At 53.5% G+C, this 27,501-nt stretch overlaps 1 protein-coding gene across 1 annotated transcript; it reads left to right on the forward strand.

The window, feature by feature from the left end:
• Window positions 1–1,215: 1,215 nt before the first annotated feature.
• CHST10 (carbohydrate sulfotransferase 10) lies at window positions 1,216–26,825 on the forward strand. The gene is made up of 7 exons (XM_059078605.2): window positions 1,216–1,441; window positions 3,327–3,396; window positions 11,975–12,106; window positions 18,810–18,901; window positions 20,474–20,708; window positions 23,159–23,264; window positions 24,947–26,825. Exons 3-7 carry the CDS (start codon window positions 12,007–12,009, stop codon window positions 25,482–25,484), a joined length of 1,071 nt encoding a protein of 356 aa, XP_058934588.1. The 5' UTR covers window positions 1,216–1,441; window positions 3,327–3,396; window positions 11,975–12,006; the 3' UTR covers window positions 25,485–26,825.
• The last annotated feature ends 676 nt before the right edge of the window (window positions 26,826–27,501 follow it).

A 27,501-nucleotide genomic window follows, 5' to 3' on the forward strand; every position in this document is an offset into this window, starting at 1 on the left:
TGCTTTATAGTGGTGTGTTAGTTTCTGCTTTACAACAAAGTGAATCAGTTATACATATACATATGTTCCCATATCTCTTCCCTCTTGCGTCTCCCTCCCTCCCCACAAGGTCTAATTCCCAGAGCTTGGACTCTTAAACTCCGCATATTATTCAGTGTCACATCTAAGTTCCAATTTACTTGTGCTCGTGTGTCCATTCAAACCCTCAAGGAGAAAGCAAACGTCTCTTGTCAACCATACTGCCCCCAAGAAAGGGCTTAATAAATATCTGAATGTGTGATCAAAAGACCGAGTGAACCGGCCATCTTTAAGTCATGGTGGTTAGTAACCACGTTAAAAGTGAAATTCTGAAATGCTGAGCCCCACCGGTGTTACATTTAAGTCATTAAAGAAGAAAGCCACAGGGTAGACCAAAAAAGGAAAAAAAAAAGCTGGTTTCTTGAAAGCTTGACAAAAATTATATGGGTTCATGTGCATACGTGTGTGTACACACATATCTATATTACCTTGTTTGCTAAGTAGATATATATTTAGGTAGTTAACAAACATGTAGATTAGATCAAAACAAAACTAGTTTACGTTTCCTAGGGCAATAAAACCCCCATCACCGTTGGGACTGACTCCACCCACTCTACCTTGACAAGGGGGTTACATCCTCCAGACTGACAGCCAAGGGTGGGTCTGTGGAAAGGGCCCTGTTGAAAGCTCTGTTTTTACCAGGTAGGCTGATTAGGAATGCTGGGAGGTACCCCAAACTCAAGCAATTTTGCCTTTTTCCAAGCTTGGATTTTTTTATTTTTCATTTTTCCAAGTTTGGGATTTTTTTTCGTTCTCAAACATCCAACCTGTTTCCTGGACGGAGACCTAGTGGGATTAGGCTTGGCCACAAGTCTCTCTGTCATTTCCCGGGATATAATTTGGTGGGTGTTTTTTGGGGGGGTGTGGGTGGAAGGGAGGCTCAAGGACCGGGTGATCGGGTTCCTGGGGTCCTTTGGCTCCGCCCCGTCCCACCTCCCCTCGGTCCCGGCGGCGTGCACGCACGGGGGGATGGGGCGGGGGTGGTCTTGTATGGGCGGCGGGGACGCGCACAGCCAGCAGGCGGCGCGCACGGCGGCGGGGACGCGCACAGACGCGCAGGGGCGCGCACGGCGCGGACGGGCGCGGACGGGCGCTAGGGCCGCGTGGGGCGGAGGCGGCCTCTCCCCGCGAGAGGGCGTCGCGCGCTCGCTTTCCTTCTTCCGGCGCCGCCGCCGCCGCCGCCGCCACATCCCGGGCCGGGCGGGCGGCGGCGCCGAGGCCTCCGGGCGGGCGGTCCTCCATCGCTCCCCGGACGCCGGGACCTCGCGCGCCTCGCTCCCAGGCCCGCGAGGCCCGAGCCGAGCTTCGCTCCTGGGGCCGCGGAAGGGCCCGAGGACCGCGACAGGCTCCGGCTCCACGGAGGGTGAGCTCGGGGAAGGGCGGGGGGCGGGGGGTGAGCGTCACTTACTCCCGGACCCCGACTGCCACAACACCCTGGGTGGACGGGAAAACGGGGGTAAAACCGGCTTCTCTTTGTTAGCGACATCCCAGTGTTTTGGCGACTTGAGGGACTTCCTAGTTCGTGGGGTTAAAGAGAACCTTCATCACGTTAATTATGCAATGAGGCGGCGTCCTTGCTGGGGATGCTGTGATCGTGGCATCATTGATTCTCGGTGATCCATAGTTTACTTCTTGCATCCTTGCCTGAGAATTTGCATTTGTAATAGAGGCGGAAAGAGGAAGAAAATGTTCCACTTGGGTGCAGGGAGCAGGCAGACAGAAGAAGAGAGAGGTCGGGGGAGAAGGACCATGTGCACCTTCCCTAAGTGCACAATTAAGCACGTCTCTGGCGGGTGGGAGGGGTAGGATGGTTGGAAATGCGTGTGTTTTGCCAGGTAGGCTCCCGGGTGCCCTCAGCCCAGATTTGGACAAAAGAGAGGCCTGTCAGAAGTTGGAGGTGGAGGCATAAATTTCTGCACTAGTGGCTGGGAAGATGAACCAGATCTTCCAAAAGCTGCCTTGTTATTTTCCACGTCTGCAAAAGGCAGGAAAGGGCCGGGCACTGAGTGCAAAGCAGCGCGGTCAGGTTCTGGTTAGCTGAGCGAGAGGACTGTCATAAAGGGTTTTTTTGTCTCATACACCCCAAGTCTGGGGCCTTGGACCATAGAGTTGGTTATTGGTCAGTTTTCACCGCCAGAGTGTGAAATGTCTCAGATATTCTTAAACCAGGCAGCTCCCTTCAGCTCCAGGGTTATTCATTCTTTTTATTGACTGGGTTAAGAGGAAGAGACACGAAGAGGGAAATGGTCTTCTCTCTTTTTTCCCATTATAATTAGGGCAAAGTCCATCTTGGGTCCAAATGGGAATTTCAAGATGGAAAGAAAAATCTTTCCATCTTTGCTTTTGACCCTCAAGGATAGAATCTCCAAGAAATACCTAAGAGAAAAATTCTCTCCTTCCCTGGAATGGAAACTGGAGTTCTTGGAAAACTGAACAGAGAAAGGGAAGAATTAGTTACTATCCTGGGCAATTTGCAGTTACATTCAGATCATTTTTCAAATGCTTGAGGTTATACAGTAGAATAAAAAGGGGGGAGAGAGGTGATTGCAGGACCTGAGAGATCAGAGAAGCCAAGAGAGTGTTTTGTCCTGATACAGGTCTGGAAGAATCTGCATCTTAATGTTTCTGTCTTTGTAACATGAAATTGCTTTTCCTTTTAATATTGAGTTCATAAGAGTAAAGGGAAGCAGAGCCTGACTGCTCCAAGCATCCCAGGCAGCTCGGGCTCTATTGTGTTTTAAATGAGTTGGATGTTTATTTTGCCAGGTAACGATTAAATCTGTAATCTCTCTAATTCCATGAGTTTGGCTTGTTTCCAGTTATTCATTCACGATATGACATTTGGGTAGAATTTACCAGGGTGTTAAAGCTTGAAGAAATGCAAAACCCAGTGAACATCTTGCATTGAAAGATTTGATCATCTTATGAATCCTTTACCCAATATCAAACATGTAAAACAGGTATAATAGGGTCTGATTGTTTTTGCTCCAAAAAATATTTCATTGTTTCATACTAAGTTACAGGGAAGAATCTTTTAAACAGCTAGCTCTTTTGGTACGTTTAGAATATTTATTCATCTGCCAAGCCATCCAAAGATAACCCCCTTCTGTAAGAGACCTGGCATGCGAAATATACTTGAAAAATCAAAGTGGTTAACTGTTTCCCGAGTATAAAGCAAGTTGTGTTCAGTAGGTTGATCTCATAACCTTTAATGGTGCTTATTTGTTGTTTTTAATCGTCCCGTACAGAGACAGGAGGAGCCAGGAACCTCCAAGGCAAAGCAGATGCTGCAAGGAAATGTGGACCAGGCCTAAGAAGGTACGGAAGGGAGGTTGTGGACACCTCACTAGTTATCTGAGATCCATGTCACATAGCATTCTCCTTTCTTGCTCACATGGAGATTTCCGGAAGCTTAAACTCGTAAATAGGAGTATGTACACGGATTCTTAGAACTGTTTTCTTAAACATGATCATAATAGCGGGTGCCTAAGCACCCGCTTAGGCAGGGGGTTCGGCGAGCTGGGTGCCCCGCCGAGTGCAGTGCCTGGCTTGCAGCGACCCCCGAAGACGTGTGGGCTGTTCGCCATCCTCACTCCTGAGAATCTGGCTTCACCTCCAGTTCGTTCCCCAGCTGGCTAGAGTGAGGAGTGGGTTTCCCTTCTGGTCACTATAGGATGAGCAGTCATTCTGAGGTGGTAAATTGTAATGACAGTGGCCAAGTAGACAAAGGAAATTTCTGAACTTAGATTGAGAGAAACGCTTAGAATGAATTTAAAGCTCACAGTGATCGTAATAAGACTTTATATATTTTGTAAATTCATACGCAGCATTTTATTTTCTTAAGTGGTGATTTAATAATTTTGTTGATTAGGGAACACATTTTAGTTCAAAATCGAAAGGGCTGTTGGTGGAGGGTCCCCGCTGCTCCAGCCTCAGCTGCCTCTTGTTTCCCTTCTCCCTGTCTGTCCTCCCAGGGTTACCGGGTCCTTGCGCATGACCAGATTCTTTTTGTGACGTTTCCTTTGGTGTCTGGATAGGTTTTGAATGAATGTTTTAAAAACTGAACACTGGGCAGGTGATCCTTTCTCCGGGGTACATGGGTGATGGGGGGCAGGGTCCAGGGGCCCTTGACAAGGCTCTTCATCTGGGCCACTCCCCCTCCGTCCTGCTCACTGTGCACGGGAGATGCCAGCCTCCTTGCTGCTTTGGGGATTCGGGGACCAAGCTCTTTGCCAGGTGCTGCGTGACGAGTCCCCTCCCTCTGTTTGAGCGTCTTCTCACCATCTTCTCCAAGGTGCCCCTTCCTCCCTTACCCACCTGTGTTACTAACCGTGTCACTTAGCGCCTGCCTGCCTGCCTGCCTGGTGTGATCCTAGGCATTATGGCTCTGTTTATGGCCTGTCTGCCTCTATTAGAAGCAAGCACCGTGAGAGCCGGGCAGGTAGGTTGCTGTATCCCCAGGGCCAGGAACAGCTCCTGGCTCAGAATAAGCCCTTGGTAAATATGGCTGAACGGATGAATGACATTTGGGGAAAAGCTGTTTTTTTGGTTTTTGAAATCTCCTCTCCTTTCTCTGTCTAGTAGTCTGTCTCCTTCACATTCAAGGAGTTGAATGGAGGTTAACTCCTCGGTTACCATCACGGATGTCTGCAGGGCCCCTCGTTTTGTTTACTTGTGGATGCCTTTTTAATTCCCTTTCCTCAGTCTTATTTCCTCTTGTCCACCCACATAAGAAATCACTGGAAAGGTCATCCTTTTCTTTCTTCGTGTTTTTGTAGAACGTGTATTTTTGGTTTCAGTGCCTGCGTTTTTAATTTACGTAAATGGCACTGTGTCGTGTATCTCATTCTATTTGGGCTGTATTCCCTTTGCACCACGGTTGTGAGATTTATCTGTGTGGTTGTGTGCACACTAGATCACATCTAGGCCAATTGCTTTTAAAAAATTTTTAACTCTGTTTGAAACAGTTAAATGGGCTTATTTACCACAGGAGGAGTGAGTGTGCATAGTAAAAGTAGAACTAGGAGAAAAACAAGTGGAACTAGGCAGGTGGGAGTCAGACTCTTCTGCACAAATTCAGAAGGATTGTGCTTTTGGGTAACAGCTCGAACACCGGGGAAAAGCCACTGGCAGCTGAGCAAAATGGATGCTTTCAAAAAGCATCTTTTTGAAAGTGCAAGGGAGGCCGAATTTGCACCAAAAGTTGGTAATAGTACCAGAGTCACTGTTAGTCATTACAAACATGTCAAATGTGTGCTGTCTTCCTTACAGTTTAGAGAGAGAGAAGCAGCTTAGGATTTCTTGCATGGTTAGTGGTCTTCCTGCATTCCTGGCCCTGCTTTCCCTCAGTTCTTCAACCACCGCTTCTGCCTTGTGGGTTTTCAAAGAGCCAACCTTCTGGCTTAGTTTCAGAGCCTGACATCTTGAGAGGTGCAAATCCCACGTAATGATCAGGAGTAGGGAAGCTCTGCAAACGGCCAGGGTACACGCTCAGGTTCACCCCTCTTAGCTGCAAGAGGCACGTTGGGAGTCGTCTTGGCTCCTTGAACAAGGGAGAGTTAATCACAGAAAATGTCAGTCTCTTTAAAGGCTGTTTGTCACCTGGCTGCAGGGAGAGCAGTGGCCCTTCCAGAGCCGAGGAGGGAGGACCGTGGGTGTCAGGCCCCAGACTCTCTGCGCACGGAAACAATGAGCCTCAAGGCTGTTGCCCGTGGACAGGAGGCAGACCCGTGCGGAATTCGTGTGCTCAAGGAAACACTGCCGATGGCAGATGGCGGGCAGGCCAGGAGGAGCTGGGCCTACAGGAATTTGGAATGACTTTCTTTTTGTTTAAAAAAAAAAAAGTGGGGCAAATTTTCCTGAGTCTTCCAAGGTCAGCCCAGAATTCTACAGGGACTGGTTACCTATAGATGGGAGGGCTGGAAAGGAGAGTAAATGGGAACAGTGGTGGAGGTCTTTATTCTAATCAGGCCTCTTTAAGCTGTTCATTCAGAGCACAGGTAATTCAGATCCTCAGTCGACGGTCTCAGTTGACAGACCCCCCCCTTTTGCTACCGGTTTTCCTTCTCATACTGTAAAGAGGTGGTGGGAAGACAGCTGTTACGCTAAAAGGCCTAGAATCTGCATTTTAACGAGTTCCCCAGGGGGCAGCGGGGGCAGTAAAAGCTGAGGAGGCCTGGGGGCCGGACCAGCAAGCAGCTCGGCCTGGCCGCTCGCTGGCCTCCTGAGCAGAGCTTTTCAGACTCACCCAGATTCAGCCTCACAGGTTCGCGTTGTCTCTGCTCAGGTGTTCTTGGGGCCCGGGGTGTTGCTGTAGTTTTTCAGAAGCTCCCCAGGTGGTTCCAATACACAGCCAGGACTGGGAGCCACGGCCCTAAACATGAGGTCGGACACCTCAGCGGATGATCGCAGAGCAGAAACGCTGCCTGGCCAAGTGGACACACCCCTCCTCCGTAGGACTCGTCAAAGCCTAGCCCGTCAGGTACCGTGGCTCTTAACTGGTTCATTGGCTGCTTTTCAGAGACCTGGAGGGTGATGTGGTGGGGAGCATTTAGCCCCTCTGCTTGGGCCCGATCAGAACACCACCCGCGGCCTGTGCAAGTGACCCGGGGCTGGGGCGTGGCTGAGCGGATCTCTGTGCTTGACACCTCTGACTCTGCTGCCAGAGCAGTAGTTCCAAGTTGTAAGTCAGATCACCGTACCCCATCCCCGCTCACCCACAAGGCGACCACCCCCCAGGGCCCAGCCTTGTCTGCCGCGTCTGCCAGGGCTTCTCCCTGGCCGAGCTCGGGAAGCTCGTGCCTGCGCCTGGGCCTCCGTTTGTGCTGCTCTGCGGCCCGGTGCCTGGGTCTCCGCCCCTCACCCCGTAGGTCTCCGTGCCACCCCTGCCCTCCGTCTGCCAGGTCGCCGCCCTCGTGCTTTCCTCTCACGGCACCGCGTCCGCTGCCTCATCTCACGTCTTAGGTAGAGTCTTTGGTGGCTGCGGGTCCCCCCGGCAGCCTGCCAGCTCCACAGGACAAGGAGCGTGTGCGTGTGCGTGTTGGGGGGGTGCTTTGGGGCTCGGTGCTGTGTCCCTGCGCCTGTTTTGTGGGATGCATGAGGACACCTTTTCGTGATGAGCTTGGTAAATGATCGTTTCTCGGTTAGTGTGTCCTTCAAAATGCATGCAGGTGCATGTCTCCTTGTGCGTGCGTGTGTGTGTGTGTGTGTGTGTGTGATGTCGTAAGTGTAGAGATAGTGGCCCTGAGGGGTGGGGCATGTGGAGGGGGCCCGGGCTTCAGTCTCACTGGTTCTGGTCAGCATGGGACTTGGAGAGCAAGTCCTGGTTCGTCTAAATTTTTACCTAGACAGCTTCTTCACTTGAGTCTGTGTATGATTTGTGAATTTTCTCATTATAGACCACGAGAAAAAATAGTTAAGTGCTTAAAAACGGTCCATCTCTCCACCCGGCGGTACCACCGCATGTGCCCCTCTGAAAAGCATAATAAGTAATGCAGTGTTTCCTCGCAGCCCGGGGGAAACTCGCCTCGCCTCTCCCCAGTCCGCCCTGCCTTCGTCTGGGCTGGGACGTCCAGCCTCCCAAACCCCTGCTGCTTCTGTGAGGAGCCGTATTTGATGTAGTGAAAGTGCCATCACCCAGATGGAGGGTATCTGGGGAGGGAGGGGAGCGGGACCAGGCAGGGGCTCCAGCTCATTTGTAACCCTTTACTTCCTTTAAAAGACTCAAGTACGTACAGCAGAACTATTAGAACTGAGCATCGGAAAACAAGTATTTGTTATATTATTCTCTGTTTTAAATATTAAATCGTTTTTAAAACTGAATTAAAAACTAGTGAAGACAGAGATGTATTTCCTAAACACTCAGATACATATTGCCTGTCCATTCACCACATTCTTTCCTGGCTGGAAAAGTATTTACCATCCTTTGCCCTGTTTCACAAAGTGGTAAGGAAACCGCTGTTGGCGGTAGTCAGGTAGGAAAAAAATTAAACAGCAGAAATAAAAACACCTGGGTCTGCATATGTAGGTGGTATTTTCTGTATTTTATTGGTTTTTATTATAAAATGGATATGTGCTTATTGCAATAATGTTTTTAAAATACAGAACTGTACGAAGTAAAAAATGACTCCACTCATCCTCTCAAGATTTTATTCTGTGCATTATACACATGTATGTGTGTTTGCCTGTATATATAATCACATACATTCACATGTATACGTATATAATTCTTTTTAACTAATAGGATCATACATTCGATTCTGCAACTTGCCCTTTTTTGTTTCCTGATGAATCTTGATACTTTGGAGCTATGTAATTGGCTTACCGCCTTTCAGCGTTGTTTTATTTAAAATTTAGAAAAAAATATTTTGGACTGCAGCCTTATTTCTTTATCCCCTGTCAGTAGGTTGTAGACATAGAACAGTAGTTGTATGTCTCTTCCAATGCATGTGAGTGCGTGACTTATAAAATACAATTTTACTTTCAAGTAATAGTGAGGTCCTAGTAGCTTTGGGTTGTCTTCTAGTCTCAGTTAACGCATGTTAAATATATAAGCACTAACGTGGAGACTGGAGAAATACTTTGAGGTTGAACGGGGGCCTCATACTTTAGAGAGTTTGGACGTTGGGGTGGAGGGTTGAGCCAGGCGTCTTCTAAAGCACCTGCCAGCTCTCCTAAGGCTTCTGGGTAGTTTCTGGGTTGATGTCGTCATCCGGCAATAGCGAAGGTCATCTCGCAGTGCGCTGGGCACCGTGCTTTCCGGGTGCTGCGGCATGAGCTCACGTGCCACCAGCGGAAGCAGAAGGTTCAGGCTGTGGTGGGTGCCGGGAAGGAAGTGAAGCTAGGTGAGGACGGAGGGCAAATCAGGGTGGCCAGCAGGGAGGGCTGAGCCTGCCTGTGCTGTGCAGCGGGGGGAGCAGGCCCTGCCGGCCGTTTGCAGGGGCCCAGTGGTCGGTTGGTTGGTTTGGCTGCACCGCACGGCTGGCGGGATCTTAGTTCCCCGACCAGGGATTGAACCCGGACCCCGGCAGTGAAAGCACCGAGTCCTAACTACTGGACCACCAGGGAATTCCCTCCGGGGCCCAGTGGCTGGGAGAGCGCTCCACCCACTCCCCACCCCCTGCTGCCTGAGTGCAGGCCCCCGAAGTGACCACCACAGGCTGTGTGGCCTGGGCCGGGACCGCAGCAGGGCACCGGGGTCATCGGCAGGCCTGAGTCTGGTCTGCACTCTGAGCGCTGGCCGTGTACTCTGCTTCCCGAGAGCTTTTGGCTGGGGCTGGGGTTTATCCACGCGGAGCTTCCCAAATCTGCAGCCCCATCACAATCCTCGCGTGTCCTGGGCACCGTCCCTGCCCGGCCCAGGCGGGCCGTGAAGAGGGTGAGAGGCGGGTGGGTGCCTTGCAGACGCCACCCCCCCCACTGATCCCAATGCTGTGGCTGGGCTTGGAAGGGGAGAGGGCTCTCTGGATGTTTTAGTGCAGTAGAAGTTTAGCAGAAGTCACTTTAGAAGTGGAACTTTTTGGAAATAAAATTGCCATCTGGAAGAAGCAGCGGGCTGGTACATTGTACGTTGCAGCCGAGCTGCTTTGGCGGCCTCTGTCTCACAGGGGCCTCCCAACACACTGGTGGGCATGCAGGCGGCTGTTCTGTCCTAATCTAGCAGGGGGCCCAGAGAGCTCTTCTGTGACTAACCCCAGACACCAACACGGAGAAGGGACCAAATCCTGCGCCTGCCCCACCCCCGCTTCCGGGCCAAAGTAGCTGTCGCTTCGGACTTCAAATGAAAACCCAGGGTTAGGAAGGCAGGCGGAGCTTCACGACAGTGCAGGTCTCACTTTCCAAGCAGCCCAGAGGTAGAAATCCTGCCCCTGAGCCACCTGGCTTCCCGGAGGGCACATGGTGGGAGCCGCATTTTCATGTCAGGCTGTTTATTCTTTGTCTTCCTACCTTTATCTGGAGGTGAACCAGCTCGTTGGGTGCACTCGAATCGGAGCCCTTCAGAGGACTAGGCCGCATTGGAAAGACCCGATCCTTAAATCACAAAACCTCCCAAGTGCCTGATGCCTGGGTGGCGCCCAGGGGCGGGAAGCCCGGAGGTCGGAGGTCGGCAGGTTGAGGGGGGGGCGGGGAGCCCGGAGGTCGGCAGGTTGGGGGGGAGGAGCCCGAGCGCCCGGGGCTCTTCTGTGCCCTGCCCTGCAGGGTAAGGCGTCTGTGTGAGGGGGGCAGACCCCAGCGACTCCCCTGTGTCTGTGCGAATCACAAGCCCCGGGCCACTCAGCACCGGCCTCACTCTTCCCGAGAACTGGTGCGCAGACCAGTGTCTGCTCCAGGCCAAGTGGTCCTTTTGGTGCAGTCATTTAATCCTCGTGACCGTCCTGGAGGGAGGAGGGCCTTGTCTCAGGGACTGAAAGCCACAGCTTAGGGAGGGTAGGTGACTTGCTGAGTCGCAGAGCTAGCGAGCGCTGGGGCACTCCAGGGCTCTGCTTTGTGCCACGTTGGCACCAGACGAGGCGTAGCAGGAGGGGACAGGGAGACTCTGCAGAGACAGGCCATCTGGTTCAGGCCGTTAGAGCGGAGCCGTGTTCCCCTCATTGGGTAGTGTTGCCAGATAAAATGCAGGACACCCAGGTAAATTGGGAATTCAGAGAAACAGCAAATAGCTGTTTAAAGTATAAATGCGTCCCAACGCAGTACTGGGGGCATAGTTATCCTAAGTACTAAAAAATGATTTGCTTACCTGAAATTCGAACTTCACGGGGCACCCTGTGTTTTCATGTGTTTAATGTGGCAGCCCTACCAGGGCACCCCGGGAAACATGGTGCGCCTGCTGCGTGGAGACCTGAGAATGCAGGTGCAGGTGTGGGCTGGACCGCAGGGGAGCTTCCCATCGCCGGCCGGAGAACCCCTTGCGGGAGGGAGTCCAGGTTGCAGTGAGGGCCTCAGAGGCAAGGATCGGTCGTTGAGGCAGGAGGAAGGCCGACGCCCGGGCCCCCGTGAGCCCAGTCCACCAGGTGCGCTCAGGCTCCGAAACTGTCTGCCGTCAGCGCACGTGCAACAGACCAGCTCCCTGCTGCCCGGGGGTGATGGACGGGCCCGACAGCCAGCGGACACCAACCCAGCCCAGCATGGTCTCTCTCTCTCTCCAAGTGGCTTGGTTTGGCTTCAGGAAGCCCTGTGTTAAAGGTGACACGAAGCACTTTTTTGTCTCTCTTGCAAAGAATCGAGTGCGACTTCCGGTTCTTCTGTGACCCCCGCAGCAGAGTGCAGCCGTGTGACCCGCTGAGGACCCAGGTGCCCCCCCGTCACTCCCGGGCAGCGAGAGCCTGAGGAACGCCCACCCCCGAGGTTCCGCGCAGGCTCTGGCCGGCGGGTGGGCGGAGCCGGGACGCTCCGGGGTTTGGGGTTCGTTTCTAGGGTTTCGGAGATTCTCTACAGCTCAGTGGGTGTGGCCGTCGCTTGTCAGCGAGTCAGGATTTTAAACCCAGCCTGCTTGGAATCGCCTCAGGATGGCGTCTGCCTTCTGAGGATTACCCAGAGGTCCAGGCCCCCTCCTGCCCCGGCTTCCAGGCCCTGGCAGGTGCCAGATGCCAGGGACACAGTAGCCTGGGCCAGAAAGAGTCAACAGGTCCATCTGCAGAAGCGTTCCAAGACCAAACAGAAATGGCTCCTTTCCGGTAAAGTGTTTTAAATTTTATTTAATTATCAACGTGATAAGTTGCTATTAATTAAAAATATGATGTTAAGTTAAATAATAAGTCAAAACACCCTTGGTATCAATAGAAAAATTTTCAGAAATATTTGTATTGAGGCTATTAACTGAAATTGCCCTTTCTTTTATTACCTTCTGTTTAATTGACTTATTTGTAAGCAGCAGGGCCATTTTGCTTGTGTTTTCCAGGAAGAATCACTGAATGGCTGACATTTGACAACATGCACCACCAGTGGCTTCTGTTGGCCACATGCTTTTGGGTGATTTTCATGTTCATGGTGGCCAGCAAGTTCATCACACTGACCTTTAAGGACCCTGATGGTAGGTGCACCTCCTCATGGAATGGATTTTGGCGAGTTCAGACCTTGCTGTGGTACTGTTCCTGGGTGCCTGCTTGGATGAGTGGTGACACGGAATCGAGTGACTCTGACCCAGAAGGGGCTTGGAGGTCGTGGCGTCCAAATCCTTGATGTTGCAGAGGTTCAGGAGAGGAGGTGGACGGGGATGAAGGGCTCTTTCCCCGCGCACTCTGTGGGTTTGGGGACCAGCCCTGCTTGGTGTCGTTGAGAGATGCTGCGTATGCGCCCGGTGATGCTGCCTGCTGGTGGTCACGTGTTTGAAGGTCACCTTCAGCGCCCCGGAAGGAAGGTGGTCTAAATATATGTGTGTTGGGTTGTCCTCGAGGATTTTTTTTTAACTCCCCTTGACCTGATGTAGGCGTTCGGATGAGGACATATCAAGAGCACGCAACCCAGCCTCAGAACAGCTGCGTCTAGTTCGTGCCCTTGCCCTTTGCTTACCGGGGCCTTAGTATTTTTTCTGTGGAATGGGCGTGCTCTGCTCTGACAGCTCCAAGCCCGACCTGGGCACCGCGAGGCCCTGTGAGTGACGTGTGAGGTGCTGGGCACGAGTGAGAAGCTGCGAGGACGGTCATCTTGAACCCTGAGGCCACTCCTTCAGGGGCAGCATGAGGCAAGGCACACGCGAGGTGTCGCAAAGGCTCGTGAGTGGCCTTAGGGTGGCCTGGCACCGCCATCCTGATAGGGAGGAAGCGCACAGCATCTTTAATCCCGCATGAGGCTTGGCGTGTCCACCTGCAGGCCGTGGCCCTTGAGGAAGGGAAGTAGAAAAGGATCACACCAGTCGTTTTGCTGGTTTACACCCGGGGGCTGCACAGGCCGTGCCGTTGGTGTGGCCAGCGGGCTCCGGGCCCTGCTCGTCCTGGAGAGCCCCCGGGGGTGTCCCCGGCTGTGCTGAGGCTGCCCAATGCCCCACACCTTCTGCTTCCATCCTCCCTGTAGAGGGGCAAGGTTGGAAGGCAGATCTGCAGGCAGGAGAGAGAGGCGCTGAAATAAGCCCCCAGGGTGGGTCTCAGCTCCGCAGTTTCAGGTCAGTAACGTTATCGGGGCCCAACTGGCTGTCATCTCAATCCTACCCTCATCTTCCAGGAGCCCGAGAGGCTTCCACAGCCTGGGGAAGGTGGAGTCACAGCTGCAGGCATCTGGGGTGGCCAAGAGCAGCACGGGGTATCACGGTCACACTGGGGACCAGGGCCGCTGTCAGGACAGCACAGGCCAAGTCTGGGAAGGTTGTTGGAATTTGAGCCGAGGATCTCAGCCCAGCCATTTGCTGCTGGGCTGCTCCCCCCCAACAGTTAACGTCACCGATAGTGGAGACCCCTGGTAAGAGTCAGAGCAGTGGTTCTCGTCCCCAGGGCACTCTAAAATCCCGTGGGGGCTGTGTATACCTCCTGCTGCCCAGGCCCAGCAGAGACCAGGGGCGGAATCTCCAGGCGGGGGGCCCCGGTGAGGACCCCACCAGTGGGAACGTGGCTGGGAAACGGCACAAGAGACGAAGCTACGGAGAACATGAAACGGTGTCCCCAAGTCTACACATTTCACTCGTGATTCCTTTACTGTCACCTCCTGGTGAGGGAGGCACTTGAAAGGCGAGCCATGAGGTTGAATTGTTTGTGGCTTATTTTATTTAAAAATGAGTGTATGGGGCCCGTGAGCCATGGCCGCTGAGCCTGTGCTCCGCAACGGGAGAGGCCACAACAGTGAGAGGCCCACGTACCACAAAAAAAAAAAAAAAAAAAAAATGAGTGTATGTAATATATTTTATATTCCACCCAAAATAATTAAATAAGACGTGTGCCTCTGAGTCTGAATATCTAGCAGTAAGGCCTCTGAAGAGCACCTCGCATCTCAGGGGCATCTGATAAACGAGCTGTCGCTGCTGTGATGGGGCAGGCTTTATGCTGAGTGCTTTCAGGAAAGTGTAGAAGCTTGAGAAGTTTCGGGAAAGGGGAGCAGAAAGTGAATGGGTGGAAGGTGACCCTACAGAGAAGGCTGAGAGGCCTTAGGGTGTTAAAACTGCAGAGAAGGTCTGCTGCTGCCCTGGGGGCTCTCACCAGGGTCTCACCAGTGGCTCCAGCCCCGGGAGGCGCATGGTGGTCCGCGTGCCCTTGGGCGTCCCGCGCGTAGTTGCCGGGGTCCGTGCGTGGGAGCGTGGTGGCGGGCCGCTCGTGGAAGGAACGTGAGAGCCAGGGCTCACCGGCCAGCTCCCCTTTCCCCCGCGGGCAGCACGGAGGAGCCAGTCTTCAGTGGGGATGCAGTCAGCCCCGTGTCGTACTGTGGACTGAGAGTGAGGACCCTAACCCTAACCCCAATCCTCTAACCCTAACCCCTGACCCCAAACCCTAACCCTAACCCCAAACCGTAACTCCTGACCCCAAACCGTAACTCCTGACCCCAAACCCTAACCCTAACCCCAAACCCTAACCCTAACCCTAACCCCAAACCCTAACCCCTAACCCCAAACCCTAACCCCTAACCCCAAACCCTAACCCCTAACCCTAACCCCTAACCCCAAACCTTAATCCCTAACCCCTAACCCTAATCCCTAACCCTAACCCTAACCCCAACCCTAACCCCAAACCCTAACCCCTAACCCCAAACCCTAACCCCTAACCCCTAACCCCAAACCCTAACCCCTAACCCCAAACACTAACCCCTAACCCCAAACCCCTAACCCTAACCCCAAACACTAACCCCTAACCCCAAACCCTAACCCTAACCCCAAACCCCTAACTCCTAACCCCAAACCCCTAACCCTAACCCTTTGTTGTTGGGCTCAAACATAACCCAGCCTTTCTCGACCCCAAGTCCCTGGCTGCAATCATGCAGGTGGATGTCTGCTGGCTGGGTTCGGGTGCAGGAAGCGAGCTCACGTGCATGGCGTCTTGCTGGTCTGTGTGACTGAGCAGGGAGCGGGCCCCCCAGAAGTTCAGGCCTCAGCCCCCTGGAGCACTGTGGCTCAGGCTTCGGGTCCCCTCTGTCTTGAGAGGCAGCTCACCCCCCGCAGTGGATCTCGGGAAACCGAGGGAGGTTGGTAAACGTGTGGCCGTGAGAGATTTCCTCATGTGTTGGAATTTATTTTACTCGCGTTCAGTGTTTTTGCTTTTGAACCAGAAGCCCACTGTGAACTGTCATCACAAGGCAGTAACTAACACACAGTGATGTCCTGTGTGGGAAAGTTCCACCCCTGTAAAGCGGGCGGCAAATCCAGGGCCTTCAGTGTTCAGGGAGCTGGGTGCCCTCAGTGTCCGTGGGCAGCTCCGTCCAGCTCTGTCCCCTGGGAAGTGAGGTCTGTTGCAGCTTCCAATTCTGACCTACCTGTTCTTAATGAGTTCCCTACCACCCAGTGGGTAGGAAGAGCACATTTGTCTTGAGCCGCTGTTTAAAGCCGTGTGTGCGTGCGTGTGTGTGTGTGTGTGTGTGTGTGTGTGTGAGTGTGAGAGATGGTCTCTCTTCGGTTCAGCAGTAAAGCCACAGTGACTCCTTCTTTTAACAGATTTCAGTGTTGTTTTGAACTAGACTTTGTCATGGGGAAGTAAATCCCATTCAGTGGTGGGGATTTGATGGCGTGGTGTGTTGAGACTTGAACTCAGAATTGACATCCATGTGAATCTGGCGTGTATGCGTAGACACTGATTTTCTTCCTAATCCTGTGCCTCAGCCCAGCTGCCAGCCGCTGAAGGTCAAAACCTGTGACGCGATGTCTGCACGCCCCCTGCCCAGCGTGTGATGCACTGGTGACCCTGGGCAGCTGGACACCCAGAGGTCAGGGAGCCGAGGGGGTGCGAGCCCGCCTAGAAAAACAAGGCAGTGCTGCACGTGGCAAATTTAAAGACATTCTGTCAAACGAATCCAATGACGTCTATAAGGAAAGCGAGCTCGTATGTTATGAAGAGAGCTGGTCAGAATCCTTGGGCCTGAAGCCGGGGTCTCGCCCCTGGGGGTCGGGGCCGGGTAGGGGTCTGCTCTTTGATCACAGTGGTGATAGCGGCACCCGCTGAAAATACGTGATTGTCAGCAAAGCAGTGGAAAAGCAAAACCACACACAAGGTGTGCTATCAGTTTTATTTGAATCTAGTTGAATTGGGTTCGAGGGGAGTTGGGGAGCAAATACCAGGATGTTCAAGGTAAAAAAAAAAAAAAAAAGTTAAAAATTGGTGGACGAATGGCCAGCATGTGTGGCTGGAAGGTGAGCTGCCCCACAGCTACCAGAGCCCGTTCTGGATGCTTCCAAGTGTGTGAAATAGGCGCTTTTCACACATTCACTGTTAAGTCCGTTGTTTAGAATTCAGGCTACGTTGTCCATCTGAAATGTCGTTAAGGAAGCTTAGGTTTCTGGGAACCCGTGTGGCCTGTGGAAGTGCTGAGCATCGGTGTGCTGGTCAGAGATGACGGCACGTGAGGTGACCAGACGGGTGGAAGGTGCCATTTCCCTGAGCACATTGGTGCTCGAAGATGAGGCTGTGGAGGAGGAGGAGGTTGGACGCTGGCCTCTTGGCCTTCGGGGTGCATTCCGGAGCCTTGGGGCCAAGGGCACTGCGCCCTGTCTGTCTTCACACGGTCCGTGGTGCCTCCTGTCCTCACGGCAGGTGCAGAGCAGCTCCTGTGCGCACCTGTGGTTAGGGCTGCATTTCAACTCAAACACAGGAAAAAAGGAAAAAAGATTTCCGTGGGATTCACAGAGGTGTGTGGCCAAGACTTCTTCTGTGGGAGTCGGAGAGCTCAGAGGCATGAGAGATGGGAGATGGGTGATTATTATTGACGGGGCTCTGGGAGGATGGGTTTCTCCCCTCTGCATTGGGAGGACGTCAGGGTGGGGCTCGTTCATGGCGGGGCTCGTTCATGGTGGGGCTGGCTGGGGAGCCGGGGTGTTTAACAGCCAGACTGAAGGCGGGGAGGCTGCAGTAGAGCCTGCAAAGTGTAGGTAGTAATGACCCAAGAGGAGCTGGTTTTGATGTTTTTAACAAAGTGAAATGTGCCTTTGCTTATGCTTTTTTATGCTAATTTCTGTGCTTTTCTTTGATAACAACTATTTTATTCAAATTATGTTTCTAGGCTTTGCAAAATTTTGAAAGCAATGTTTCTTTGATTGTAGAGATCTGACAGTTATCTTCAAATTCTACCCGAAGGTTTTCCCCCAAATCAGTTTGTTGTAAATGATTATTCTGGTGTAGCGTTTTGTAAGACTCCTCTAGTCTAATTTCAGTTCCCATAAATTTCAAAAATAATGTGTAAGCACTAACTGGACTGCCGACTTGGCTTTTTTTTCCCTAAATTAAACTTTTAATTTTGAGATCGTTGTAGAGTCACGTGCAGTTGTACATAAAAGAGTCCGATGTACCCTTTACTCTTTTGCCCCAGTGTAACATGTTGCAGAACCACAGTGCAGAGTCACAAGAAGGGTATTGACAAGGATGCAGTCACGGAGCACAACATCTCCATCACCACCAGCATCCCTCCAGTTGCCCTTCTGTAGCCACACCCACCTCCCCATCCCCCCCATCCCCTCCCCCTGCCCCCTCCCCCCTTGACAACCACTAATCTCTTCTCCTCCATCATTTTGTCCTTTCAAGAATGTTATATATGGTATATGACCTTTGGGGATTGGTCTTTTAAATTCAACATGGTCACCTGGAGATGCATGCAATTTATCGTGTGTATCAATAGTTTGTTCCTGTTTAGGGCTGAGTAGTATTCCATGGCACGGATGTACCAGTGTTTGATTAACCCATTCACCTGTTGAAGGACAGCTGAGTTGTTTCATTTTGGGGCTATTATAAATAAAACTGCTGTGAACATTCGTGTATAGGTTTTTGTGACACAGTTTTTCATGTCTCTGGGATAAATGCCCAGGAATGCAATTGCTGGGTCATATTGTAGTTGAATGCTTAATTTTTGAAGAAACTTCTTCTTCTAGAGTTCCTGAGAGCTGCTGTACCATTTTATATTCCCACCAACCGTGTATCAGCGATTCCTTTTTCTGCATCCTCACTAGCATGTGGAGTTCTCACTGTTTTTTTGTTTGTGGCATTTTGATAGGTGTGCAGTGGTACCTCACTGTGGTCTTAATTTGCATTTGCCCGACGACTCATGACGTCGAACATCTTCTCATGTGTTTCTTTTCCACCTCTAGATCCTCTCTGGTGAAATGTCTGTTCCCGTTTCACTCATTTTCTAGTGGGATTGTTTGCTTTTTTTTTTTTTTTACTGTTGAGATTTAAGAGCTCTTCACGTATTCTGGATAGGCCAGTCCTTGGTCAGACGTGTGGTTTGCAGATAGTTTCTCCCAGTCGTCTGTCGCTTGTCCTTCCATCCTCGTCATAGGGTCTTTGTCGAGCAAAGGTTTTAAATTTTGATGAGATTCAGTTTATCGGTTTTTCCAAAGATTTACTCCTGTAAGAGGTTTTGTAGTTTTCTGTTTCACATTTAAGAGCTAATCTCGAATAAAGGGTGAGGTTTAGGGAAAGGCTCCCTCTTTGGGGGCATCCGGTTGCTCGGGTACCATTTGTTGAAAAGATGCTCTCCCACCGCATTGCTCTTGCACCTCGTCAGCTATCACTTGGGTGTGTTTGTGCGGGTCTCTTCCTGGGGCCTCTGGGCTGTGGCGCTGATCAGAGTGTCTGCCCCTCCCTGGGAAGACGTTTTAACCTCTCTATGTCTCCTAGCCTACAGCGCCAAGCAGGAGTTTCTGTTCCTGACCGCCGCGCCCGACGCGGGGAGGTCGCTGAGAGAGACGCACTTCCCAGAGGAGCTGAAGGTGGGCCCAGCCAGGCCGCGGCACTGCCCGCCCCGCCCATTCTTCCCTGGCGTCTCCCTCTCACCTGCTCACCCCTCCGGCCCCAGCGGGTCCCCCATCACGGGAAACAGCCTCCCTTCCCTCCGTGCCCTCATCACCTGGTTTCCACTTCCTGTCATGCTCGGCTTCAGAGTCGCTGCTTCTGCACCTTTTTTCCGCTTGTTTTTAGCTTCTGGCCGGGGAGTCAGGGTCAGTGGGCCTGGTGCATCGTGGGTGCCCTGGAGCGTTGCCCGTGTTGAGTCCCCGCCCAGCCGAGAACGAGCTTTGTGATGGGTGGATTGGGGATGTTGGGCGAGTCGGGAGGAAACCGGGGGGAAAGATCTCTGCCCCCGAATCCTGGGAATCCTGGAACTTCAGAGTTACGGGGCAGCCAGTCCAGCCTCCGGGCGCTGTGGATGAGAGAGCTGAGGGTAGGAAAAAGGCTAATCATCCAGGGTCACGGGGGAGTTAGCAGCAGAGCCCGGGGCCGCTGACCTTCACCCCGTGCTCACTGTCCTTGACACTCTGACTCCAGTTTCTCCCCAGGCTCCTTTTGCACGTAAATTCCCAGTCGTCCCCCAGCCAAGGTGAGGGCGCACCCCTGAGACCCCCTTCTCCCCCTGCTGACCCCTGTGCCGGGTCTGGACGGGAGGTTCCGGTTGCCCTCGTGCAGGAGGAAACGAGGCGAGGGGAGCCAGCTCTAAAGATGATTATCAGCCCAGAATTAAACTCAGACAAGGGACAGTCCTGCCCGTGAGCTGCACGTAAGGTCAACAGAAAGAGTCCAGCCAAGTCTAGACAGCGCACACCTGGGCTTCTGGCTGCACAGCCTTCACGCCACGGCGCACGTGGGCCCTCTCACCTGGTCTCGTGACTCCTTAGAGCAGAACCGGCGCTGATGGGCCCCGTCACCTGCTCACAGCAGCTAAACCACTGGTACCACTGACCTGACCGCCGGGCAGAGCCCCTCTCCTCACCTGAAGCCGCATGTCAGAGGAACGTAATTGTGTGCTCAGCCCTGGGGAAGTGGAATAATGGCTCCTGCCTTTTTAAAACCCATACTGGATGACCTAAGGTGTTTTCTTAAATTAATAAACCAGATACACCAACGTGCCAGGTTATCTTCAAAGCGGCCACCGTCTGTGTAGACAGCGGGTCCTTGGGTACAGTCCACACACTTACACTCAGGTTACACGGAGGGAGAGCGAGGGGGCAGAAGCTGGCCTTCCCTGAAATCGCTGAGTGGAGGATATCCTGCCGTTGCCAGGAAGTCCTGGGCCACTGTGCCTTCGGCGCGGCGACAGGCAGACAGCCCCCCCGCCCCCGCGGTTTGTCCGAGCTGAGGAGGAGGAGACAGGGTCAGCCGTCTCTGGCTGCGCCGTGGTCCAGCGCATCCACACAGCCTGAACCCCGGGCCGCAGCGGTGACTCACGCCCTCCGTCCCGCTGCTTCTGTGGGGACAGCCCCCAGGCTCCGGCCTCCGTGAGTGAATGCCCGGCACGCCCAGTTCCGCTAATGAAGCCCCTGTGCCTGTTTTGTCTCCATTCCCTGCAGCTGACCGGGAAGATGCTGCCGGGAGGGCAGCTCATTCAACCCTTGGTCTATGTGCAGCGTCTGGAGCTCGTCAGAAACGTGTGCGGGGACGACACCCTGCGGAACCTCTCACACACCGCCGTCTCCAAGTTTGTCCTCGACCGGATCTTCGTCTGCGACAAGCACAAGATTCTCTTCTGCCAGACCCCCAAAGTAGGCAACACCCAGTGGAAGAAAGTGCTGATCGTGCTGAACGGTGCGTGCAGCGCCCGGCGAGGTCCGTCCTCCCCGGACCTCAGGGTCTGCAGGGAGGGTGGCCGGGGCCGGGGCGGGGGAGTAGGGGAGGGTGGCCGAGAGAGGAGCCCGGGAAGGGCCGGTGACTCACAGACAGCGCGCTGGCGTTTTTCCTGTTCGCGCCCACGTTCGAAGTTGGCGGGGTCCCCCGGTGCCCACGCCCACGGTCAGGGCCTCCTGGCTCCCCTGTCTCTGCCTGCCCGTTGATCTCGTCGCTTCTCTTCAGAGTCCCTGCGTTGGTTCTTAACGCGTCGCTCACTCTGTCCTGGGAGGTCGGGGCTCCACACTCACTGGGCCATCCAGCAGCTGTCCTCACGGCCGCCCTCCTGTGCTGAGGAGGACCCACACCCAGACACTGGTGGGCCTGGGGGCCTCCGCACCTGCAGTCGTCCGCATCTTACACTGAGCGTATCCGCATCCGGAGGTTTAATCCGCCTGCTTCAGGAAATCTGGTGTTTACCCGGGAACAAATTAGATCGTTGGAGAGGGCCCCCGTGCACCACAGGCTTTGACTCCCCACCACTCTTTTCAGACGCTGTGTTTGTTTAAACTCCAATCACTCTGAATTGACCCACGATAATTATGGGCTCTGTCTTCAGTTCAGCTTCAAAAGAAACCTAGTTCCAGTAGACAGCTGTGTGGCTCCTGGATCGGGAACCAGACCTCGGGGCCCCATGGGACGTGGCCCTGGGCTCTCCGTCTTGCGGCCCCCCAGGCCCGCCGCTGCTCTCAGAGCTGGTGTCGGAGTTGGGTGTCATTCGGCCTCTTCCCTGGTTCGTTGGGGAAGAAAAGGGAGACACCCGCCTCATCTTCTGCGTATAATCCCTGCACTTCTTGAGTAATCCGGCAGTATGTTGGATTTTTGACATCGGAGAATGAGCTTACAAATCAGGTTTAAAACAACAAATGTACAAAAGTCTTATAGATTTGCTACCACTGTGTGACGCAGCAGACTTTGAAGAAGAAGAACCCGTTGATGAGGGCAGGATAGAGACGGGAGCGGTTCGCCAGGCCATACGATAGGAAAGGGCCAGTCCCGGGGCTGCCTTCAGCTGTCCGTAGGTGCCCCTGCGTGGCGGCAGGTATCAGAGCAGGTCCAGGTGCGGGTCCACAGAGCTGGCTCTTCTGTTGGCCCCTTGAGAGTAGATGTGCGTCTTGCTTGTTTTATAGCCATCCATCCACTGTACTTATTAGCACAGGGTTCTGGATCGGGGCTTAAATGTTCTGTGGAGGCTGTGATCACTGCTTAGATGGCCCAACAGAGATCCTTCCTTGCCAGACTCTGAGTTTAACATGGCAAGGTTAACACAAAGATGCATATGAAGGGGTGCAGAGGCTTGGGTAGCACCCCAGCACAATGATGCTTTATTTCCATTTGTCTAAGTTGAGAAAAGAGTAAAGCACCTGCCCACCCCTCCAACCCTAGGGTGGGCCCCCCAGGTTGCACTCTGCAGCCTGGACCAGGAGCTGTGGCTCTTGGTCCTGCCCTGCCTTCTCCTCAGACACTCCTTGTCCTCCTCTGCGCTGTGCTTCAAATATATCGCATCACTCCCACAGCATCAGCCTGACTTGTCCAGCACCAAACATCTTGGCCACTGCCAGTCTGGGAGGCTGTGAGGTTACCTAGGAACCTCTTAGGCCTGGGCGCTGTCACGCTGGGAGTGATGGGCCCGAGCTGGGGCTGCGGGTGCGAATCAGCAGTGTGTTGTTGTTTTGGTTTTTTTCAAATTCATTTTTATTGGAGTAGAGTTGCTTTACAATGCTGTGTTAGTTTCTGCTGTACAACGAAGTGAGTCAGCTGTACGTATACGTGGATCCCCTCTTTTTTGGATTCCCTTCCCGTGTAGGTCACCGCAGAGCGCTGAGTATAGTTCCCTGTGCTGTACGGCAGGTTCTCAGTAGTTAACCTATTTCATACCTAGTATCATAGGGTCTGCATGTCAGTCCCAGTCTCCCAGTTCACCCCCCCCACCCCCGCTTTCCCCCTTGGTGTCCATACATTTGATCTCTACCTCTGTGTCATTATTTCTGCCAGCTGTGGGTTTCATGGCCCCAGTTCTCCGGCAGTGTCCCCCAGTTCCAGAGCAGGGTCAGTATTGCAGGTTTTGGGCGTTCTGCTTGCAGGCACTGATCCTTCTTTTCTGGCAGATTGCACCCAGTTTAGGTGCTCGTTGCTGTAGCCGTTGCTCCCTCCCTCTCCCTCCTCCTAACTCGTCTGTTTCCTCCAGATGGCCTGTGGATCACCAGAAGCTTTTCTTCACTCTTCATCCTGCCCGCAGAGGCAGTTGAAATTCCAAGACCTAAACGTGGATACTGGGAAGGCCCGTGGGGAACGCGGGCCCGGGCTTCGAGACGGGCATCTGTCTTTAAAGGCAGCGTCCCCAACACGCCCTCTCCCTGTTTGCCTCCCAGGAGCCTTTCCTTCCATCGAAGAGATCCCTGAAAGCGTGGTGCACGACCACGAGAAGAACGGCCTCCCGCGTCTCTCTTCCTTCAGCGATGCAGAAATTCAGAAGCGGTAGGAGCAGGGGAGGGGGACGCTGATAAAACCCCCAGGCTCGGCTCTGTACTTGGCGTGTTTCCCAGATGGCTCCAAGAGCTACTGGTTTGTGTTGGGGAGAGGCAGCCGGGCATACGCCCAGCGTTCAGCGCATTTAAATTCACGTCTTTGGGCTTCCCTGGTGGCGCAGTGGTTGAGAGTCCGCCTGCCGATGCGGGGGACACGGGTTTGTGCCCCGGTCCGGGAGGATCCCACATGCCGCAGAGCGGCTGGGCCCGTGAGCCGTGGCCGCTGAGCCTGCGCGTCTGGAGCCTGTGCTCCGCAACGGGAGAGGCCATGGCGGTGAGAGGCCCGCGTACCGCAAAAAAAAAAAAAATTCACGTCTTTGTGAGGATATCTGAATGTCTTCTCCACCCTAACCTTCATGCAGGCCATTAAAATGAAGGTTGCGTAACTGTCTTATAGAAATGAGTGGTCGTTTTTGTTCTGCTCTGATTTTGTTAAGGTTTATGGATTTCTTACTGAACATGACCTTCATTTCATAAGAAAGGGATTTGGGTTGCAGGGAAACCCCACTTCATTTTTCATTTTCTCCCAAGGTGTCATGGCTGCCTTCGCAGCAGCTGCCCCTGGGGGTGGCGGGATCGGCCGGACCCCGCAGAGGTGGAGAGACACAGGCCTCGCCAACCACAACAGGGAGGGAGACTGGCATCGGGAAAATACCTTAGCTGATTGGACAGTTGTCTTGACAGCTGTGATATGGCCCCGTAGAACGAGGTTTAAAAGGAACAGGTACATGATACGCTAGTCAGTGTCAGGGCACTGAATGATCTTTGACCTCCCTTGCTTTTCAGCTACTTGATTTTCATTGCCTCTGGCATTGGTTACTCACTCTTGCCAACGTGTACAGCCTTAGAAGGCAGGTGTCAAATGCCAGGTCAGAGACCCTCCTGGGGGAGGGCGGTCCTGTCACCCCCCTCAGCAGCGATCCTGCAGGGCTTTTGTGAGAGTAGACAGGCTGAGACCTGCGGCGCTGAGAGGGTCTCTGGCCTGGGTGAGCGCACGGAATCACGGCAGTGTCGTCGTCGCTCTGTCACTGTCAGTACAGGCCCTTTACGGGGGTACCCCTGCGCCGCCACGCCCCCACTGGCAGTTCCCCCAGACCCCCTTCCGCCAGCTGGAGGCTGGAGCCTCACTCTGCCTTTCCTCCCCCCCCCCTCTGCCCCCCATTTTCCTTCCCCTGGAAATTTTGAATTGAGTTTTTAAAGATGTACCCTTAGAGTCATTCTCAGGCCTCAGCTGTTCCTAACTCAGTCAGGGTTCCTGCCCTTAACTGTTTTCTGCACAGGAACAAAACTTTTATTAAACATTCCTGAAGTTTCAAACTACTCAAGTTAAACAAAACATGGGTTCAATAGATGTCTTCACAGCAGCCCTGAGAGTGATGAGTACCGTGGTCTTGGACAGTTAAGGTCTCTGAGCCTCCATTTCCTCACCTGTAAAATGGGTTCATAACTGGATCTGCTTCCAAGGGTGGCTGTGCGGATTAAGTAAGAGCCACATGCAGTGCGCTTGGCACAGGGCTCAGCTTGGTGGCTGCCACTGCTCCAGCCATCACGCTTCACTCTTCCTCACAACCCACAGCCAGCACCACCAGCAGCATCAGGTTAACTTCTTCATCTTCATTTTTTCCCCCTTAGCTTGAAGACATACTTCAAGTTTTTTATCGTAAGAGATCCCTTCGAGAGACTGATTTCTGCGTTTAAGGATAAGTTTGTTCACAACCCCCGCTTTGAGCCTTGGTACAGGCACGAGATCGCCCCTGGCATCATCAGGAAGTACAGGAGGAACCGCACGGAGACCAGGGGCATCCAGTTTGAGGACTTCGTGCGCTACCTTGGTGATCCGAACCATAGGTGGCTGGACCTTCAGTTTGGGGACCACATCATCCACTGGGTAACATACGTGGAACTGTGCGCACCCTGCGAGATCAAGTACAGCGTCATCGGTCACCACGAGACCCTGGAGGACGATGCCCCATACATCTTGAAAGAGGCTGGCATAGACCACCTGGTGTCTTACCCCACCATCCCCCCGGGCATCACCGCGTATAACAGAACCAAAGTCGAGCACTACTTTCTGGGCATCAGCAAACGAGACATCCGGCGCCTCTATGCGCGTTTTGAAGGGGACTTTAAACTCTTTGGGTATCAGAAGCCAGATTTTTTGCTAAACTAATGTGTAGGACTTTAAGTATCTTTGTTAGACCAGAGGCTAACCAGGTGGAGATCTGGGCACAGAAAGGACACTTTGCTCTGTCACACTCCCCCTGAACACTCCTCAGTTCCCATGGACCTGGGCACGCCTTGGCCAGTGAAGCTGGACCCTGACCATTATGACCTAGTTTGGACAGAAGGTGCACGGCGGACCCTGCCCGCCCACCCACCCCCGCCAGCCCCAGTGCCATCAGGCCTTTGCTCTCCTCGGTGGGCAAAGAGACTAAACATTTGCAATCAAACAGACGGGAGGAAAAGTCATACAGCCTCGAGTCACCTCCCTCTGTTGTCAGACACCTGCAGCTCCCCCAGACGGGGGTGCGGTCCTGCCTGTTCCCAGGGGCTTGTAGACACGGCGTACCCAGTGCTTTCAGGAGAGATGGAAGTGCCAGTGGTCTGCACACATCCCAGGGGCCGAGATTGGGTCAAATCTGAGTAATTACACCTCTGGGTTTCATCTCGGCGCGACTATAATCACAGAGGCAGGCCCTTCTTTCCCTGACTGTTTTGTTCCTGAGAAGGGGAGGGATGACTCGAGGGCACTCTCCGGTCGAGTCCATCTCTTCCGAATACATGCGTGTGTGCTGCTGGGCCGGATTTCCAGACCTCTGCCTGCCAAGGGATTATCTCATTCAGCCCAAGAGATCCAGTTTGGGAAAGTGAGGGGAGTGTACGTTTTTCCCACCTGAGAAAGGGAACGTCTCTGGGGACCTTAAAGGGAGCCTGGGAAGAGGCAGAGCTGGCCGGGTGCCGGAGCTCAGGCTGCCATGGACTGGGGCACGTCCGCCCTGGTGACCGTCTTGTCTCTGATGGTCCTGCGTGGATGGGCACGGGTCTGGGGGCGGGGGCGGGGGCGGGGCGGGTCTCCACCTGTCTCCTCCAAGGCCAGGCCCTCCTGGGGGCCAAAGTATTGCCCGATCGGTGCAGCTTACACATTTCAGTCTCCTTTCGTCTCAGCAAAATGCGCACCACTGGACCCATTTCTGATGATGCCGTCATCCTGGACTGTAAGTTGGATAATCACGTTCACCAGCAATAAACTCCTGGGCCGAGGCAGCCGCGGTAACGCACCTTCCAGGGACTGAGGAGCAGGCCACGGCTACCGTTTCAGACGCCGTCCGACAGCGAGGCCCCTCGAGGTACGGGAGAGGTTCCCTGCGAAAAGTCCCAAGCGCTCGGGCTGCACGGGGCCCAGGAGCCCAGCTTTTCCTCCAGGCAGCCTCCACCGTCCCTTTCTCAGTGTGGCTTCCTGAGTTTGTAAATGTGAAAGTAACATGAAATTAAAAAAAAAAAAAAAAACCAACACGTGCCAACCTGACGTGGGCCGCAGTTCCAGGGCAGGTGCCGCGTGGACGTGACGTCCCCGAGGCCTGGCGACGGTGGGGGGCACGCGGGCCTGCGTGATGGCTGCGGGCGAGCTGGTGGCGGAGGAGCGGGGCTCATGCACCCGTCCGCCACACCGGCAGAGGGGCGGCCCGCGTGGTGGCCTGTCGCCCTCTGCTGACACGCAGAGGCTGCAGGATCAGTCATTCTTCTGTCGCGTTTTAGCAGAGTCTTGTTGAAATCGTTGCGCACCTGATTCAGGAGTGTCTCTGGGGGGTGGAGCAAAGCCCATTCCCGGGGGGAGACACCTGGCGGGGCAGGGGGAGGAGGAGATGCCAGCTAGAAAAGGGCGACCCCGCAGGGGGTGTGCAGGTGAGCCCTCAGAAGTAGCATCAGCCTGATTCAAAAAGAAACAGAAGAAGCAACTCAGCCTCCAAGAAGCCGTCTTAAGGCAGGGAGGGCAGTTCCTGAATTTGGAAGTTTTAATAATATTAGGTTGACTTAATAGGCTTGTGTCTTAGATCGCTTTTCTCTTACTGGATTTCTTCTCACACATTTTAGTTTCATGGGTCTTACGTTGGAAACTTAACAGTGAAATGCCCAGAGCCAAGGTGAGATTTGGTTTCCCTAGTGGCTGAGTGCACACAGAGATGGCA

The sequence above is a fragment of the Kogia breviceps genome, chromosome 11 (assembly GCF_026419965.1).
Source record: "Kogia breviceps isolate mKogBre1 chromosome 11, mKogBre1 haplotype 1, whole genome shotgun sequence".
Taxonomy (NCBI): domain Eukaryota; kingdom Metazoa; phylum Chordata; class Mammalia; order Artiodactyla; family Physeteridae; genus Kogia; species Kogia breviceps.